Source organism: Pagrus major, chromosome 3 (genome assembly GCF_040436345.1).
Source record: "Pagrus major chromosome 3, Pma_NU_1.0".
Classification (NCBI taxonomy): Eukaryota; Metazoa; Chordata; class Actinopteri; order Spariformes; family Sparidae; genus Pagrus; species Pagrus major.
In genome coordinates, this window is record NC_133217.1 from 8,193,060 (window position 1) to 8,209,334 (window position 16,275).

At 41.5% G+C, this 16,275-nt stretch overlaps 1 protein-coding gene across 1 annotated transcript in view; it reads left to right on the forward strand.

Annotated features, from left to right (window-relative positions):
• Positions 1 to 16,275, forward strand: part of gabbr2 (gamma-aminobutyric acid (GABA) B receptor, 2) — a 191,140-nt gene that overhangs the window by 140,187 nt on the left and 34,678 nt on the right. The window contains exon 14 of the mRNA XM_073463307.1: positions 47 to 169. Within this exon, the coding sequence (XP_073319408.1) occupies positions 47 to 169 (123 nt within the window). The remainder of the gene's footprint in view (positions 1 to 46; positions 170 to 16,275) is intronic.

The window sequence follows — 16,275 nt, forward strand, 5'->3', positions numbered from 1 at the left end:
GTGCTTTGGCCTAATACAAGCATCTCATCTTCTTTTCCCCCTCCAGATCATAAAGGACCAGAAGTTGTTGATTATTGTTGGCGGGATGCTGCTAATCGACTTATGCATCCTCATTTGCTGGCAGATTGTGGACCCACTTAAAAGGACTGTGGAAGAGTACAGCTTGGAGGTCAGTGTGCATTTTGATGTTTTTATTTTCCACATCTTGTCTAAACATGCGCTTGTTTTTTTGTTTATGTTGATATAACATGATTGGCCTCCACTGGGAGATCCCCAATGACACAGATTCTTGCTAAGAATGCCTATCAATTTGGAGTTTAGGCAAACAAAATGTCCGCCTTGGGCTGTAGTGCGAGCATCTTTGTTGTGCCTGTTATTTTTGGGTCAGGATGTGAGCCATCACTGCCTCCTGTGCTCATCCCATGGCCGGACATCTGCCAGCTTGGATGTGAGACATTGGCAAGGCCTGTTGGAAAAGAGGCACTTGGCATGACTTCCTCCTTGCTGGAGAGGTGGCATGGTGGAGAGTAGAAATGAACTCTGCTTTGCTGTGATTGGTTAGAGTAGATTCAGAATCTTTGGGATTGGTGCAGGACTATTCTAGCTGTGTGCCCAATTGGCTAAAGTGAATATACTGTAGCTTTGGCATTAGGGATTGATGGTGTGTGAAGTGTGTTTGGGGTTGGGCATGACATGTTAGCATGTAACTGTCAGTGGTATTAGGGAATGCAGACTGTGAATTAGCAGGGCAGAGCTGCATGTTTATTTTCTTGGAGGATTTAGTAGGTTTTGGTGAAATTGGCAGATTGAGTTTATGTTTTCCATTTTTACCAAATATAAAACAGTATGCAGTATGGCTTCACAGTTTAGTTTATCTGTCTTTCTGTACATCTTAACGCCAGTGTTGTCCAGCAGACTGCTTAAAGATGCTAGGTTAAATGCTTGAGTCAGGAAGATTTCGAGCTGCATATATTAAAATGGCTTTGAGAATATCAGCTCATGCCGTTAAATAGATGGTTCAGTGTTCCACTGGTTAAACATAAGAGGCTGCGGCACTGATTCATTCCTCAATCTATTAAGTTGTTACACAAAAAGATGGGCTCGCATTAGGCTGAGGGCAACTAATGCAGTGTAATGGCAAAATGGGTAATCGAGCTGGTGCAGTGAGGGATATGGTACATTTGGGACGGGTACTGCATCTATGTGTGACTCTGAATTTTTAGTAATGAGGTGCACTGCAGCTGTGGTTCGTTACATCTGAATGTATCAATGAAGGTCTGTCGTCTGTATGTGAAACCAAAAATGCGAGTGAGGCGAGAAAAATCCAAGAGAAGACTGGCAATAATGAGTTATCTGATGCCACCTTTAAAGGCCATGGTTTATCGGACATGTCCATGTCTTTGGGTGTGTTCAAATAACAACAAAATTGATGATTTAAAAATCTTTGAAGACCAGAGAACATCGGTAGTGCTAAGTGGAAATTTCTTCCTAATGAGTTGTTTTTCAAGCTGCATATGCTTCTGAATGTAGGTCATGAGACTGTTCTCACTAGTCCACCTTAATTGACAACATGGGTTGGAGCGGTCAACGACCCTTCTGATAAACAGAGGTTGTCAGAGGGTCACTGCAGTGAAAGGCAAGGTCTAATGGTGGACTTTTATGGAGACTTCTTTTGGTCGTATTGAATTGATTTTCATGTTGTTAGCCTGCTTGTTGCCAAGGTCCTGCAGCGGATGGAAGGGTGGCTGACATTGTCTTGCACCCAGTTTTGACTTTTTAATGTCTTCAATTAATGAAAATCCTGTGAATGCTTTTCCAAGAGTGCTGGGAGCAGGTCAGCTTTTCTTAGTTTTGTGGTTTTTCTGTCTTAGTCCTTGATGAAGCGATCCCTATGGGGGATCTCTGAGGAAGAAACTAGTGTAGAGATGCATGATATCTTGCCAGACTTATTTACATTCTTGTGCTCCTTTTGGCGTGCTCTGAAGGTATACTTAGCGCATTTGTACAACTCTAGACAAAGCCTTATTTCCTTTGTGATGATAGCCACTTATATATTTAAGCCTGCCTAAAGGGTGTAGCAAAGCCTTGCTTAACATATTCATTTGTGAATGTTGTCAGTGTGTGCAGTCGAGTCCTCATGGAGTATTTTCAGACTCTAAGCCCCCGGCCAGGGGAGTGTTGTGAATATATTAACCACTCAGTGTAGAAGTCTGCATTCCCCCTGGGGTTGTGGATCTGCATGCCTGGGCTGAAGCATAGGCTCCACATGCCTGGCCAGCCTGCCAGATTTCCAGCACCAGCAGCAGTGGACCCTTGGGGATCAGCTGGGGGACAGGCAGCCTGGGGCTCCTTTGCGCCTGGCCTCCAGGCTTGTCAGGTGGGACCAGAAACCAGAAGGCAACCCAAATAGGAGGAGAGAGAAGCAAGGGAAAATGGAAACACAGTATGCACCTACACAGTGTTTGTGGTAATAAACAATATAAGGCCTTGTTCCGACTGACATTATCACTGCATCAAATAACACAACCTCATGGTGCATTTCAGTGAGGCTGCTGCACACAAGCTGAGGCTACTGGGGTGGCTGTGGCTCAGGAGGTAGAGCGGGTTGTCCACTAATCAGAGGGTCGGTGGTTTGATCCCCAGCTGCAGCTGCATGTTGAAGTGTCCGTGGGCATGATACTGAACCCAAAATTGCTCCAGATGGCTGTTTCATCAGTGTGTAAATGTGCCTTTGAAAGGGTGAATGTTGCAAGTGTTGCAGGCACTTTGAGTGGTCGGTAGACCAGAAAAGTGCTATATAAGTCCAAGTCTTAAAAGTTGAACCTGGATTAGGGCTGGGCAATATATTGAAATTGTAACGTCATCATGTTGATAACCCCGCTTAGATTTGGAAATTGTTATATCGTGATATGGCTAAGTGTTGTCTTTTTCTGGTTTGAAGGCTTCCTTACAGTAAAGTGATATCATTTACTGAACTTACCAGACTGTTCTTCTTGTTCTATTACTTGCCTTTACACACTTATTATGGTTTTCTTTTTTTGCCAGGTCCTAGTTTTCATGAAGTGCTTTTGAGGAGCTGTCAAATATATATATATTTATATATATATATATATATATATATATATATATATATACATATATATATATATATGTATATATGTATATATGTATATATATGTATATGTATATATGTATATATATATAAATATATATATATATATATATATATATATATATATCCTAAAAATATAGTTAGATTACTTTCAGGCCAGCCCTAACCTGGATCAGTTTCTGCATCAAATTGGTCAAAGTGTTCTAGATCATATTTGATTTTCTCCCTTCCCCAAACAAATGTTGTTTAACAGTTTAAATTTTAGACTGAACGTCCACTTGGGTGTCGGGAAACAGGACCATTGTGGGAGGTCTCCATAGGGCTCAGAAGCCAGTAAGTCCTAGTTTTGACTGACTAACTGTAATTGGGGCAAGGAGAAGGACCATTAGTTACCCAGTTTCCTGTGAGCTCTCACATCATGCTTGGCCATTCCTCCCCTGTGAATTCCCTCTCTCTGTTGTGTTTTTTTTCTTTCCATTTCTCCCTCACTCTGTGTCTTTGTCAGAACCTCCCTTCCTCCAACCTTTGCATTTCCTTTCCCCACTGTAGAGACCTGGGAATAACATTGGCCTTGGGTTCACAGAGCTGTATCTACCTGCTCTACCCAAGGGCATGCAGTATGACAACGTGGTGTTATTGAACTGTCACAGTGCTTGGTAGTCCAACGTTGTTCAGACTATCACACGGGGGGGGGGCTTCCTTATTGACTCACAAGCTACAAGGGTACTCACACATTGTTTACATCGCTGGTGCTTTTTTTTTGGTCAAATACTCATAAAGTGGGATGACACTCAGGAGAGATCATCGATGCAAGTGTGTGCTTAGGAGAGAAATGTACTCTGGTATACTGAAGTGGGTACTCATATCTATGCCCTGTAGTGGTCAGAGATACAGGTACATCTAAATATTGTGAGTGGATAACTGGCTGTAGTTTAGATTTTGGGAGAAATGGTCCCACTCATGCTGAAGAAGCAAGATTTACCCAGTGGACATGTGGTCAAGTCAATACTCTGCATCACCAGGGGTGAGCCCACTGCTCTGAATCCAGCAAGCTAAGCTTAATGAGCTACCATTAGCAAAACTAGGGCATCCCCCTTTGCATCCTTTATTAGCATTAGCAAGAAGATGAAACTGTGAACAGGCTGACAATGGATCCTTGAGGAATACTTCATAAAACATGACTGATTTAATACCCTCCCAAATAAAAGCAAAGAAGGGCCAGAGGTCATGTAGGGAGTTAAGTCTTTGAGTCTCTAAAATGAGAGGAGAGTGACCCCCCGAGTCTCATTTTAATTACAGTATGTAGATGATATAACTTCAACAGAAATGACTCGTAACCTTGACATTGTCCCCAACCTCTTTAAACCAAGCCTAGCCTCTGATCTGCTCTTCAGTCTGTACTGCATATAACACACAACCTTATGTGATGAATTCAATAAAAAATGAGATAAGATAACATTAAAGGCATCTTGGCCAAGATTGCAATGACGAATCCACTTCTTCCACGATTCTTTACACTGGTCCGACCCCTAAATCCTGAGACTGCATTCTGAATATCAGTGACTTTTTTTCTCCCAGAGAGCTTATTGAGAGCAGGAATAACTCCGGCTGCTCCAGGAACGTCCTGGGAATGCTGATGGAGACGTTGGACGGCAGTGAGCAATTAGATCCATTTTGTGGCTCGTTAATAATTGAGCATTTGTTAATGGCATGCAGGCAGACTGCTGGTTGCCATCAGATTAAGCCCTGCAGTACTGACACATGTTGAAGTGTCGATGCACACACGTGTATTGAAGCATGTGAGAGTGTGTTTGACTCAATTGTTCATTTTTGTATAGGCGTGTGTTAGTGAATATGACCTTGTGTGTATGTTCCAGCCCGTATGTGCCCACTCATGCATGGATATGTTTTTGTACATATCGCCTGTGTGTTTATGTACACATTAACGCCCTCTCTTGTTGTCCTGGGCATTGTCTCCTGCATAATGAAGGACAAACCGTCGAGAAAGGATCATTAGCATTCTGGTGGATCCTGCCGCAGACCCCCTCTACTCTAGTCTGTCCTCTTGTCTCCTCTTCCTTCCCCTCCCTCCTCTGTCGTTTTTTCTCGGCTTGGAAGCTGCTGCAAGCATTGGCGGGCGGGCTGCAAAAAGAATATTGCAGTGTGGCATCACCATGGCAACGGCCATGGTTTCTGACATCCATAACACGAGCGCGGCACTGTTGATCCGTGAGACAAAAATAGCAGGTTAGGGAACCCACTTCAGGATGGCAACACATGCAGAGAATATTTTAAACATCTAGAGACACATCCGCTGGGCTGATTATCAATGACTGATAATGATGCACACTCATGCATGCATATTTCCATGCAGATGTTTAGGAGCTCTCGCAGAGGTTTCCCTCAGCGCTTTGACAATGCACTCATCTGTTCCAAATATATCACTGCACTAACAAGCCAAGGTATGACTTTAATGTGGAACTTTTTCTCTTTATGAGGTGGAATGATGGCCTTAACATTAATCTTATGGTCAGAGATGAGGTTGCCATTTTTTACTTTGGCATTAAAATACATCTAATGTGGCAAAACTCAGATTCCATTGTTATTTCTCTTGCTGATAGGCTGTGAAACACCATCTGTTCTCATAATATTTACACACAATATTGTCATAGGATGGGGAAAACACATTGTTGTCTAAAAATAGGGGAAAGCCATTGTAGGGAACAGATATGTTGTAGACAACAGATGAGAAGGACAGTTGCATCTGTTATTTTTATTAATAATTTCATCAGAAGTTGAAAGCAGACACCTGCTATCTTTGTGTAATTTATCCTGACTCCACCTTTTATTAGTCACGATTGACAATAATCCTGGCAGGTTTACTGTTAACAGTGCTACTGCCTAGCACTTTATTATCATTTTTATTGAGTTTAGCATAAATGCAGCATAATGCATCTCTGACCCCCTAAATAGGTTATTTAAGCAATTAGACTTGTCTTCACAGTTATAAGTTCCATCCAACTATGCTTTGAAAAATACATGCAAATGAAGTGTTGTAGGAATGAGTCCTACAACCTGGACATGAGTTACTTATTTAGTTACTAGTCTGTCTTTATACGCAGACTTACCTGGAAAACTATTCTTACTCAAACTTTACAACTTGTAGACCTTTAAATTTATAGTCAAATGTATTGTTGTTTTGTAGTGTTGATGTTGACGTCATGTGACCATGTAGTTCCTTAATAACCGGACGTTAGCTTTTTACCTTGAATTCAAAAAAGATTAGAGTGGAAACAGTTGGGTGATCTATATTCAGGCTTAGATGTAAGACAAACCTGTCTTTCACCTATCTTTTCCATCCATCTTCTTCCACTCACTGGTCTGTACTGGGGATTTTCCTCTCACAGACCTGTTAACACACTCTGCTGTTCCCCCAGGCATGAGGTTTTCTCACATTCAATCCCCTCTCTTTTATTTATTGTGTTTTCTTTTCCTCACCATGTCAATTTGCTTACTTTGGAAACTGTCGCTCTTTCTTGCTCTCCACCTTTGTCATCTATCCGTTTCACTCCTTGTTGTCCCTTACAAGACGTTTCTCTATCAAAATAGTGTTACCAGCCTCTTTTCTATTTGCAGAACCCTTTCTTATTCCATACCTCCAGCTCCCACCTTGTGCTATCCCTCTCATGCTTCTCCTCATTTGGCCTGCTTGCACTCCTGGGAGTGCGCTGAAAAGCAGAATAAATCGAAAAAACAAGCTTGTGACAGCAATACCGGTGGACAAGACTCAGGCTGACCTGAAACATTCCCTTTTCTCTTTCCTACATTTCTTTCCTCTTTCCCCCTCTCTCTTTACTTCATCTTGGCGTTTCTTTTTCTCACGCTATCCTTTTTCTCTTAATTCACCATCTCCTGCTCTATCAGTTTTCCAATTCTGTGTTACCTCTTCAAAGGGAGCCATGTCCTCGGTTCCAGCCAGGATTGGCTGTTGTGAGGGTGAACTGGGGAAAGTGTGGCTGGAGGGAGTGAGACATGTGCCAGCAAAGTTCCTCCAGTCAGACAGATGAGTGTGGCTGACAGTGAATGTCCTCACTGCTCCTCTGGGATTTTATGCGGGTCGAGGTCAGCCAGGCTGTATGCACATGTTGTGAGATCATATCGAAGAGCTTAACCAATGTCAATTTTACTAAAACTTTCATGGACCTTACATTAAAGTTTCTGATTGACAAGATTAGTTTTTTTAGTTTTATTCTGCCTTAAGGCCCAGACAAACCAAACCAACATCAAAGAACTAGTGGTAAAAAAGGCTAACTGTTGCGTAGCCTCACGACAACCAAAAAGTTGCACCTAAACAACGCAAAGACCACTGCCGACGGCCACCCGCACATGAGGAAATACCTCTCCATACTTCCAGGTTGCAGTCGTCTGTAATGGTCATTAAAAAGGGGAACCAGAAGTCTTGGGAATTTGGATATACAAACCGTTGTTAGGATAAAGCAGTGTTTATTCGAAGTGGCTAAAATGCATTGAGACAATTAGAAGTGCAAACTGCTCTAAATGGGAGAAATCATGGATACAACAGCGACAGGCTCAAGAGACTTTCCCTTTCTCTTTCCGTTTCTGTTTTTGTGCAGTGATTTGCTTAGCTGAAAAGCCAATCAGAGTTAAAGAGTTAAATCAGCTTGCAGAAACTTAAAAATCTATCAATCTACTGAGTCTCCAATAACACAGCTCACCAATTCAGCTTTGCACAACAGCCTTTCCTTCAATCTCAGATGTTGGTATATCCTACGAGCGCTTGAATAAACCAATTTGGAAGAGGTTTGATAAGAACATGTGATAAATTACCATATAACACAACTCAACAAGCCCCAGTCTGCATTTGCGCGTTTGAATGTGTGCCTTGTACACTTAACTTCATAGACCCAAGTAGCAATCAGAAGTTCAGAAAATTACATCACTGTAATGCAGCCTTTAAATATAATAATGTGGACTCTGGATTGAGTGCTTTTGGTCTTTTAACAAAAAATAAAGGTGACAGATTGCTTCCTGTGGCGAGTTACCGATCTCAAACTAGTTTAAAGATACTGCAACTTGATTTATATGCCGTTAACTGAAACTAGTGACTGCTCAACGGTAGGAAAAATAGTCAACAGGAATATAAATCGTGTGTTATTTGCAGCGTTTTTGCCCTAAAATGCAGACACCCTTGTGATCCTTTTTACACTGCAGCTTTCCACCCACACACACACACACGCACGCACGCACGCACGCACACACACACACACACACACACACACACACAATCACCTGCCCACGATGTTGTTGCTCCCCCTCCCCCTGCACTCTCACACACGTTCCCCACTGCAGTCAACTGTTGATTGTGTGAATGCCATCTGAAGGACACGATGCTCCTGTTTCACTATCAGCCTGCTCTGCGAAAGCAGGCGGAAAAGGATAGTCCTGTTTACATTTCATTAAATCCAGTCGGCTCTTCATTCTCAAAATTATAGTCTTATGGGAAATAAAACATAGATGGTGAATAAATGCATTTTATCTCAGATTTGGGTGGATTAAACAAGGTCGGAATTGAATTACACATAATTTATCCAGGACCAGTCATGTTCCTGATGACAAAAAAAAAGATGTCACATGACAAGAATTGAGAATCATGAAGTATTAAAGCTAGAGAACAAAGAACAATGGCATGTGCAGCATTATCCATGCAGCACATGACCATGCTGAGATGGTGCTAAGATGGACTTTGAGGCTCCTTTGTTAGCACTGAGTAAAGCGCTGGCCGAGATCAATACCTTTTCAAAGTAAACTGGGTCATTAAGGGATAACCACCACCTACCTAGGCCTTTTCTCATCGACCACCTCTGGAGGGAGAAAGGACGGGGGGGAGAGAACAAAAGGGAAGGCTACACAGAGTGCACACATTCTTGGTGATTTGAATGGCTGCATGAGCATCTGAGAGATTGTTATTCCAAAAGAAAGGTTTTGCATTGTTAGGGTTATTGTAAGGTATTATGACTGCATGTGTTGTGTTATTAGAGCACGTCAAGTTCTAGTGTTGTGGTGAATTTAAGGCATGTGGTTCTACATTGTTAACAACTCTCCAAATCTAGATTACTACTTTGAAATAGAAACGTGTATTAGACTCTTTTGCAATCATATTCTTTTCATAGCCACTTCACATATTGTGCATAGCTCTACCTTACCTTTGTGGTAGGCACAGAGTAGCATGGTGCACTGGTGCCTCTGACCTTGGCAAAAGTAAGTGTGTCATAAGTTTTCCCTCGGGAATACAGAGTTCTGTTTATAGTCTTGCCCATTTTTACATGTTCCAGCAGGAAGAGTCACGACTTTAGTCCACCGGGACAGGACTAAAACCTCAACCTACATAAAGAGTGCTGCATTATGAACTGATGAAATTGGGAGATATGTATGTATGTATGTTTTCATGTATACTTAAGTGCAAACTGTTTCTTGAGAATTTTCAATTATGTTATACAAAGAATAAAACAGGAGGAGACAAGGAGCTAAAGGAGAAAAAACAAATAATCGTTCACAGAAATTAAATATAAAATTAATATATATTAAGAGACAACATTGTTCAGTGGATATTTGTTTCACAAGAGTTTGGACTCTGTTCATTTTCAAATGTAATAGTTTCATTGATTTATGCATTGGAAAGCTCCAGGTATACAGCATCTGGGTGCGACTGTTCCAATGTCAGAAGGGGAGAGAATGATGAGATTTCCAATGAGTTGAGATAATTTTCTCAGCAGGCGAACCAACTAACACAATCTTTCTTTGTTTATTCAATATACCTAATACAGACAATCATCTAAGAGAAAGACAGCATGGTTGTGGGCACCATCACAGACATCATCTGAGACAATTTAAGTCCTAAATGAATCCTACCTGGCTCCAGGCAGGATTGTGAGAGGCATCTTTAATGCTGGACATGATATCTACCCAGTCGAAGTTTGGATCAACATCAATGGCAGTTTTCTATATTTAAAATGAGATTTAGTTGCTCTCGTCTTGCAGTCAGTGATTTTTACCTCTGCAGCGCTTCAACAACCTAGCCTATTAAAGTTGTACAAAAGTTTGAAAGCATTTTCATGTTTGTTGTGTTTTTGTTTAGTTTTTTTTTTTTTGCACAGATCACTGCCTCCATCTATTTTGTGAGGGATAGATGAGGGCGACCTGGATATCTCAGGTCTCAGTTTACACAAGATTTCATCATTTTTGTGAAGAATATTGACCCAGTGTGTCTTGCCATGCTTTGGCAACGTGCTGGTATTTGCCTTGTGAGGGACAACATTGTACGCTACATGTAAGCTGACAGCGTTATCGGTGAATCATGCAGGAAAGCACTCTAAGGACTGCTTCAGAGGTGCTGTGTTTGTTGACACTCTCGCTGGTAAATTGGACATGTGGTTGTGCATGGCTGAGCCTGTTCAAGTGGATCTGTCGAAAATGGAATTGGGTGGCAATATTTACCTCCTTTCTACTTTCTCTCCATCTCTATGAGCTGTGTGATTTCTCCCTCCCTCACTCCCTCCCTCCGTTCACTTCTCTGTATATGTTTCTTTCACTCTTTCTCTCTGACAAAACACACTAAATTAGCCCCGACCTCCAGCATCACCCACACCTCTCTTTTGCTCTCCTCTCACTTTTGGCCCAGCCCTTGTTTCCCCCCGCTCCTCTCCTATACTGCTCCCCCGGACTGCAGTTGCTAGGCAACAGCTGATTGAGCATGAGGGGTATGCAATTGACCAATTAGAAGTCTTCCAAATGAAAAGTGGTGTCAAGAGTTCCCGCAGTTACAGCTAAGGCTTTATCCAGTGTATGCTGTAAGTGGACACTGGATATTGTACCATATGTATATGTAGGTGCATACACACATAAACACATACACATGTATACATGTTCCAATAAGTGTGTGTGTGTGTTTCGGGGCTTTAATCATTATAATATCTGCCGTTGTTAATGTCATCTCACACGAACACTCATATACTTAACTATGCTATCTAGCTTCCTTTCCTTCCTTCCATTTGTATCAATATAATGTTGTCTATCTTCTCCTCTCTTCCCCTCTGTTTACTTCCCTCTAACCTCCTGCCCCTTCTCACATTTCTTCCTTCCATTCATGCAGCCTCTTCCTCTCTTTCAATCTTCCTCCCTCCCTCCATCTCTCTTTCATACCAGAGACACCCTCCATCAGTGACCAGACACATCCATCAATGTTCCTCCTCCTCTTCTCTCATCCACAGCCCCGAGGATTCCATTATGGCTTCGCAGCGGATACACACATGCACAAACGCACGCACACACACACACACACACACACACACACACACACACACACACACACACACACACACACACACACACAGAGTTCAGGGAAAGGCAGCTCTATCTCATCTGGCCACGGGCTCAGACATGATTAGTTAGAGACTCGAGATAGTGATGCAGCCCTTGATGATGTTGGTGACTCTGTATGTGACGAAGATGATAATGATGATGATGATGATGACGTCGATGATGATGAATGGGTCCCAGAGGCAGTGAGGTGATGACGAGGTACACTTAGACCCAAATTTTTCCCACAATTGTTTGGCCCAGCCATGCATTTGACCATCATTAATGTCGACCTTTGACCCCGAACCCCAGCCCAGCCGGTTACCGAGTCAACTTATCCCAGCAGGTGCCTTCCCATGAGCAACCCTGTAGCTAACTATAACAATTTGTTTATATCATTGTTTTCACTTGACCTTTTTTAAACATTCAAAACAATTACATTGCACAACTCTCTTTTTACACTAAATGGCTGAATATTGATGCGAAATGTCAAGTAATTATATGTCAGCAAGTAGTTATTAAAGAGAGAAATAAGAAATGTATGTTTGATTTGTAATTATTTAAGGCCTTTTCATTAGGAATAAGCTACCGGGTATAAATCATCACTGCAAAATGATTGTTACCGTTTTGGTACAAAAAAAGAAAGCAGAACAAAGCTTAAAAGCTTTATAACAAATAAACACTGAATTTGAGGAAAAAATAACTTAATACTCGTGAAAATCTGTCCATGTCCATGAAGCAAGATAATTTTACTCAACAAGACATCTCCAAATAAGTTGGTTCAGTCTATAAATAAGTAGGTAAATTCAGGATTTTAGATCAATTTGTTGAGATCAGACGTGTCGCAGCACAGGAATGACTGAAATACACTGAGTAAAAGCAAATATTCTTTTAATAATTTTTTTGCAAGGCCAAGGTACAATACTAGAATAAATTGCAGTACTTTATCATAGGGAGTATGATCATGCTATCAATTGAAACAAGTTTCTTTGGTGAAAGAGAGTGAAATGTGGCTTCATTCAATCTAATGTAGCTTGTTTTAACTGACTAACTGAGGCATAAGATACATATTCAATGTAAGAATACACCATTAATTCAAAGATAAAAAACTATTAAATACATTTTAAAACAAGTCACATTTCAAGTACACCTTGCAGTGCACCTCAATAATATCCAGAAATATGCTTTGGTCTTCAACAAGTGCACTAGTAATTTTTACACTGATCCATGACTCTGTTTATGGCTTTAATCTGCATGTAGATAATAATACTGGTAGTAGCTATGAAAGAAAGCTACTATTTGACTGCATATTTGGGAAAACTCAAGGCACTCTGCTTTGTTAAGTTAAAAAGCCTTTAGTAGAGTAGCTGCATGATTAAAAACACTTAAAAACACAATAAAGGATTTTAAACATTTGTACCTCAACAAGGCAGTGTGCATTGACTTTTCAGGAATCATTCCCCCTTTTCTAAGGACAGACACACAAAGTATGTGTCTTTCTCATAAAAAAATAAGACAAAAGATGTTCAACTCAAGATTAGACCTAATAGGCTGGGTGCTGGATCCTTAATGTAGTTATATGGACAAGAACAAGGACAGACAGGGCTTCAGCATTTTTTCTGTCAATTTCACAATCAATGTAAACAGGTGGGGTTAATTATAGGTAAACACAATCCTCACAAAAACTACATCTCAACGCAGAGTCGCATGATATAGGATTGTAAAATATGAAACTAGTTAAACTTTTTCTTCTAATTAGGAACTATTGCAATCCTTATTGCTGCTAATCATACTTTTTGTCTAGATAGAATGAGACAAGATAGAAAGACCAGCCAATAGTAGTCAGTGGTGCTGTGCCAAGGATACTGTATGACCTTTACTGACTTGCCACGCAGCACTTGGCATAGCTGACAGTACTGTTTGCCAGGGATTGAACCAGATGGAGGATTGTTTTTTTTCTTTGCAACATCCAAGCTTCAGTCAATGTAGTTCTTGACTGACTAAAGTACAGGCTGACCTGGCACAACTTGTGTCTTTAACTATAAGAGGCAACTTTGTCATAGGTACAGTAAAGATACACACCCAGAAGGCCTAGGATGTGCCTTTTATCGTATTTTTCTCCCCTGCTTCTGTTTCTCCAAAGTGTTTTGTCCCTTAATTAGCACATTATACCCTAAACAACACAAGTAGCTCAGTGATATCACACCTAAGCATAGTGTCACTAATGATCATTTTCAACAATACATTTTCAACACGCCATGAATGTGTTGCCTTGTAAGTAATGGAATTTAACTCGACTATAAAAAGCAAACCACAGCGATTGATTCATGAATAAATTAGCAGCTGCGTGAGATGAAAACTGTGTAAATGCAAGATCTCCTGGTGAGTATTTTTTCAATATTATTCCTAATAACTTTTCATGTGAACCCACAAGCTGTTGTACGACCTCATGCTGCACCGACGCTGCACGGCCTCTGCAGAACTGCGTTCACCTTAAGGAGGCACCATTCAGAGATGTCGGAGCCTCATGGTGAGGGGAGGGGTCAATTACAGAAAGGTTAATCCATGACACCACCCAGTTTCACACAGATATAAACACACTAAACACACATACACCACTGCTCCTAGGAGTCAGGTGTAGGAGACCACCAAGGTCGAGCTGTGATGGGGAGATGAGAGCACTTCGCCACTGCTTGAACAAAGTACCGGCGCTGCCTCAGCACTATGAGCCTGGGAATACAAATACATTCAGCTAAGTGGAAGAGTTCTTTTACACAAGACCTTGAGCCTTGGGCACACTGCAGACTTTACACTAACAGTATAGAGGGCTGTAGATAGGAGGACAGAGGAAGAGTGATAGGGGACACAAGGAGACTCGAGGGAGACGAGAGAGAGACGAGAGGAGAGTGTAAGAAAAGCAAAATGAAAGGTGAGGAAAGGACAGGGGGTAAGAAGCATGTGAGAGGGAGGAAAAGAGGATAAAAAGAGAGGTATATATATAGAGAGAGGGAGGTGGGGAACGAGCTGCAGGGAGAGTGACAGAGCCAAAAGAGGAGAGAGCTGCGAGCACACTAGCTATAACTACTGAGATAGAGACGTTGGGGAGAGATGAAGTTGAAGATATGTGATGAGAGACAGAGTGAGAGAGTGGGAGAATAAGGGGTGTCATGGCTACTTATCATCACACTGCCGAGGGTGACATTGATTAGCACTTGCCGTCGGCAGGGAGCCTGCAAGGCAGTCGACGGGAAGGTCAGATAATTAAACCCAATGCCGCTGCAAAAGCTGGCACTACGCCCATCTCTCTCCCGCCCCTGACTCATTGGAGTTGGATGAAACAAACTGTTGTTGTGTGTGTTGATGCTTTTGGGTATTTGTGTTAAAAGTATGTGGAAATGTGCCGATGTAGGTGTGTATATTATCATTTTTACACTGAAATTAGCGTGTATATGCAGGTGTTTCTTTCCCATTGTCATTGCCATGTCAAAAGCATACTGGGAAGCAGGGAACAGTAAAAAGTAGATATACCTCATCAGACCAACCTTCTGAATAAGACATCATTTTTTCTGATGCTGATGATGGAAATAGCTAAGGAATAAGACATGTCGCTTTTTTCTCATCTCTGTTGAGATGTCAGTACTGATCTGGTACTGACATGAAGGCCAGTGACATTTGTTAAGGTGGTTTCTTTTATATGCCTTTACTTCAGTCTTTCTTTAAACTCAGCGCCGACTGAAGGATGTTCAAGTGCTGCTTGAACAGAGATCGATAGCAAAGTATTTCCGTGCTAACGTACCCAACTTCAACATGTGGAAAAGGAACAAAAACACATGAAAATTCAGAGATTTGTTGATCGGCCTTTGTTCAGCAGCCAGGTCGACGTGCGTGGGGGTGCAAGGGCCTGTTTAATGTTACTTGGTGCTTTAATTTGAGTTGGAATCTGACTTACACCATTTTTACACCAAAATTAGCCAGTCCACCCAGGTGTCGTGTTTCCATCAATGCTGATCGGAGTTGTGACTACTGCAGAGTCATTTGACCTGGGAATGAATGCAAATTCTACCCTGTCCTACTGAAAACAAAAGCCAGATGTTTTTTGCCTATTGTGAAACAGGTATATGTGTGTATGGAAAAGCATGCAGAATATGTTAGAAATGGCTCCAAAAAACTGTAATTTAAAAGTATTGCTGGGTTGAATGTGTGGAAAATGCAAGCATTGTAAATATAAAATGAGATGACTGATACACATACTGTGTGTACAGTTTATATAAGAAGCTGTTAATCTTAATTTAAATCGCTAGAGGTGGCGATGCCTCTCACATTCTGGTTTGTCAGACTGTTGGGAAATGCCCGGCTCAGTCCTCCAGAGAGATGTTTTTCCTTTGCAGGTTCACAGTTTCACTCCGTCAGTTGTCATTGGATACATGTAGTAAATAATCTGCCATGCTCTCATCTGTCTGTAATGCGATGTTGTGACAGATACGTTCTGACCCAACTGAGTGATGCACTGGGTGTTTGCGCGCGTGTGAATTTCACCTCTGTTTAAACCCTCTGTTCCTCCTCTTCCAACCTGTGATTCTGTGTCCTGTCGTTTCCAAGTCGATTCTTCAAAGAGCCCACAGGAGGGCTTTTTTTTTTTGGCATTGTGAGTGGAGCACAGCGAGATTGGATTTGACCCCTGTGAATTTCCGCTTACTTTGATCTAAGTGTGCATCTTTTTTTATTTATTTTTTTATTTTAAGAGCAGAGCCCGCACACTTCTCGCTTTCGACTTGGCAGTCAGAGCA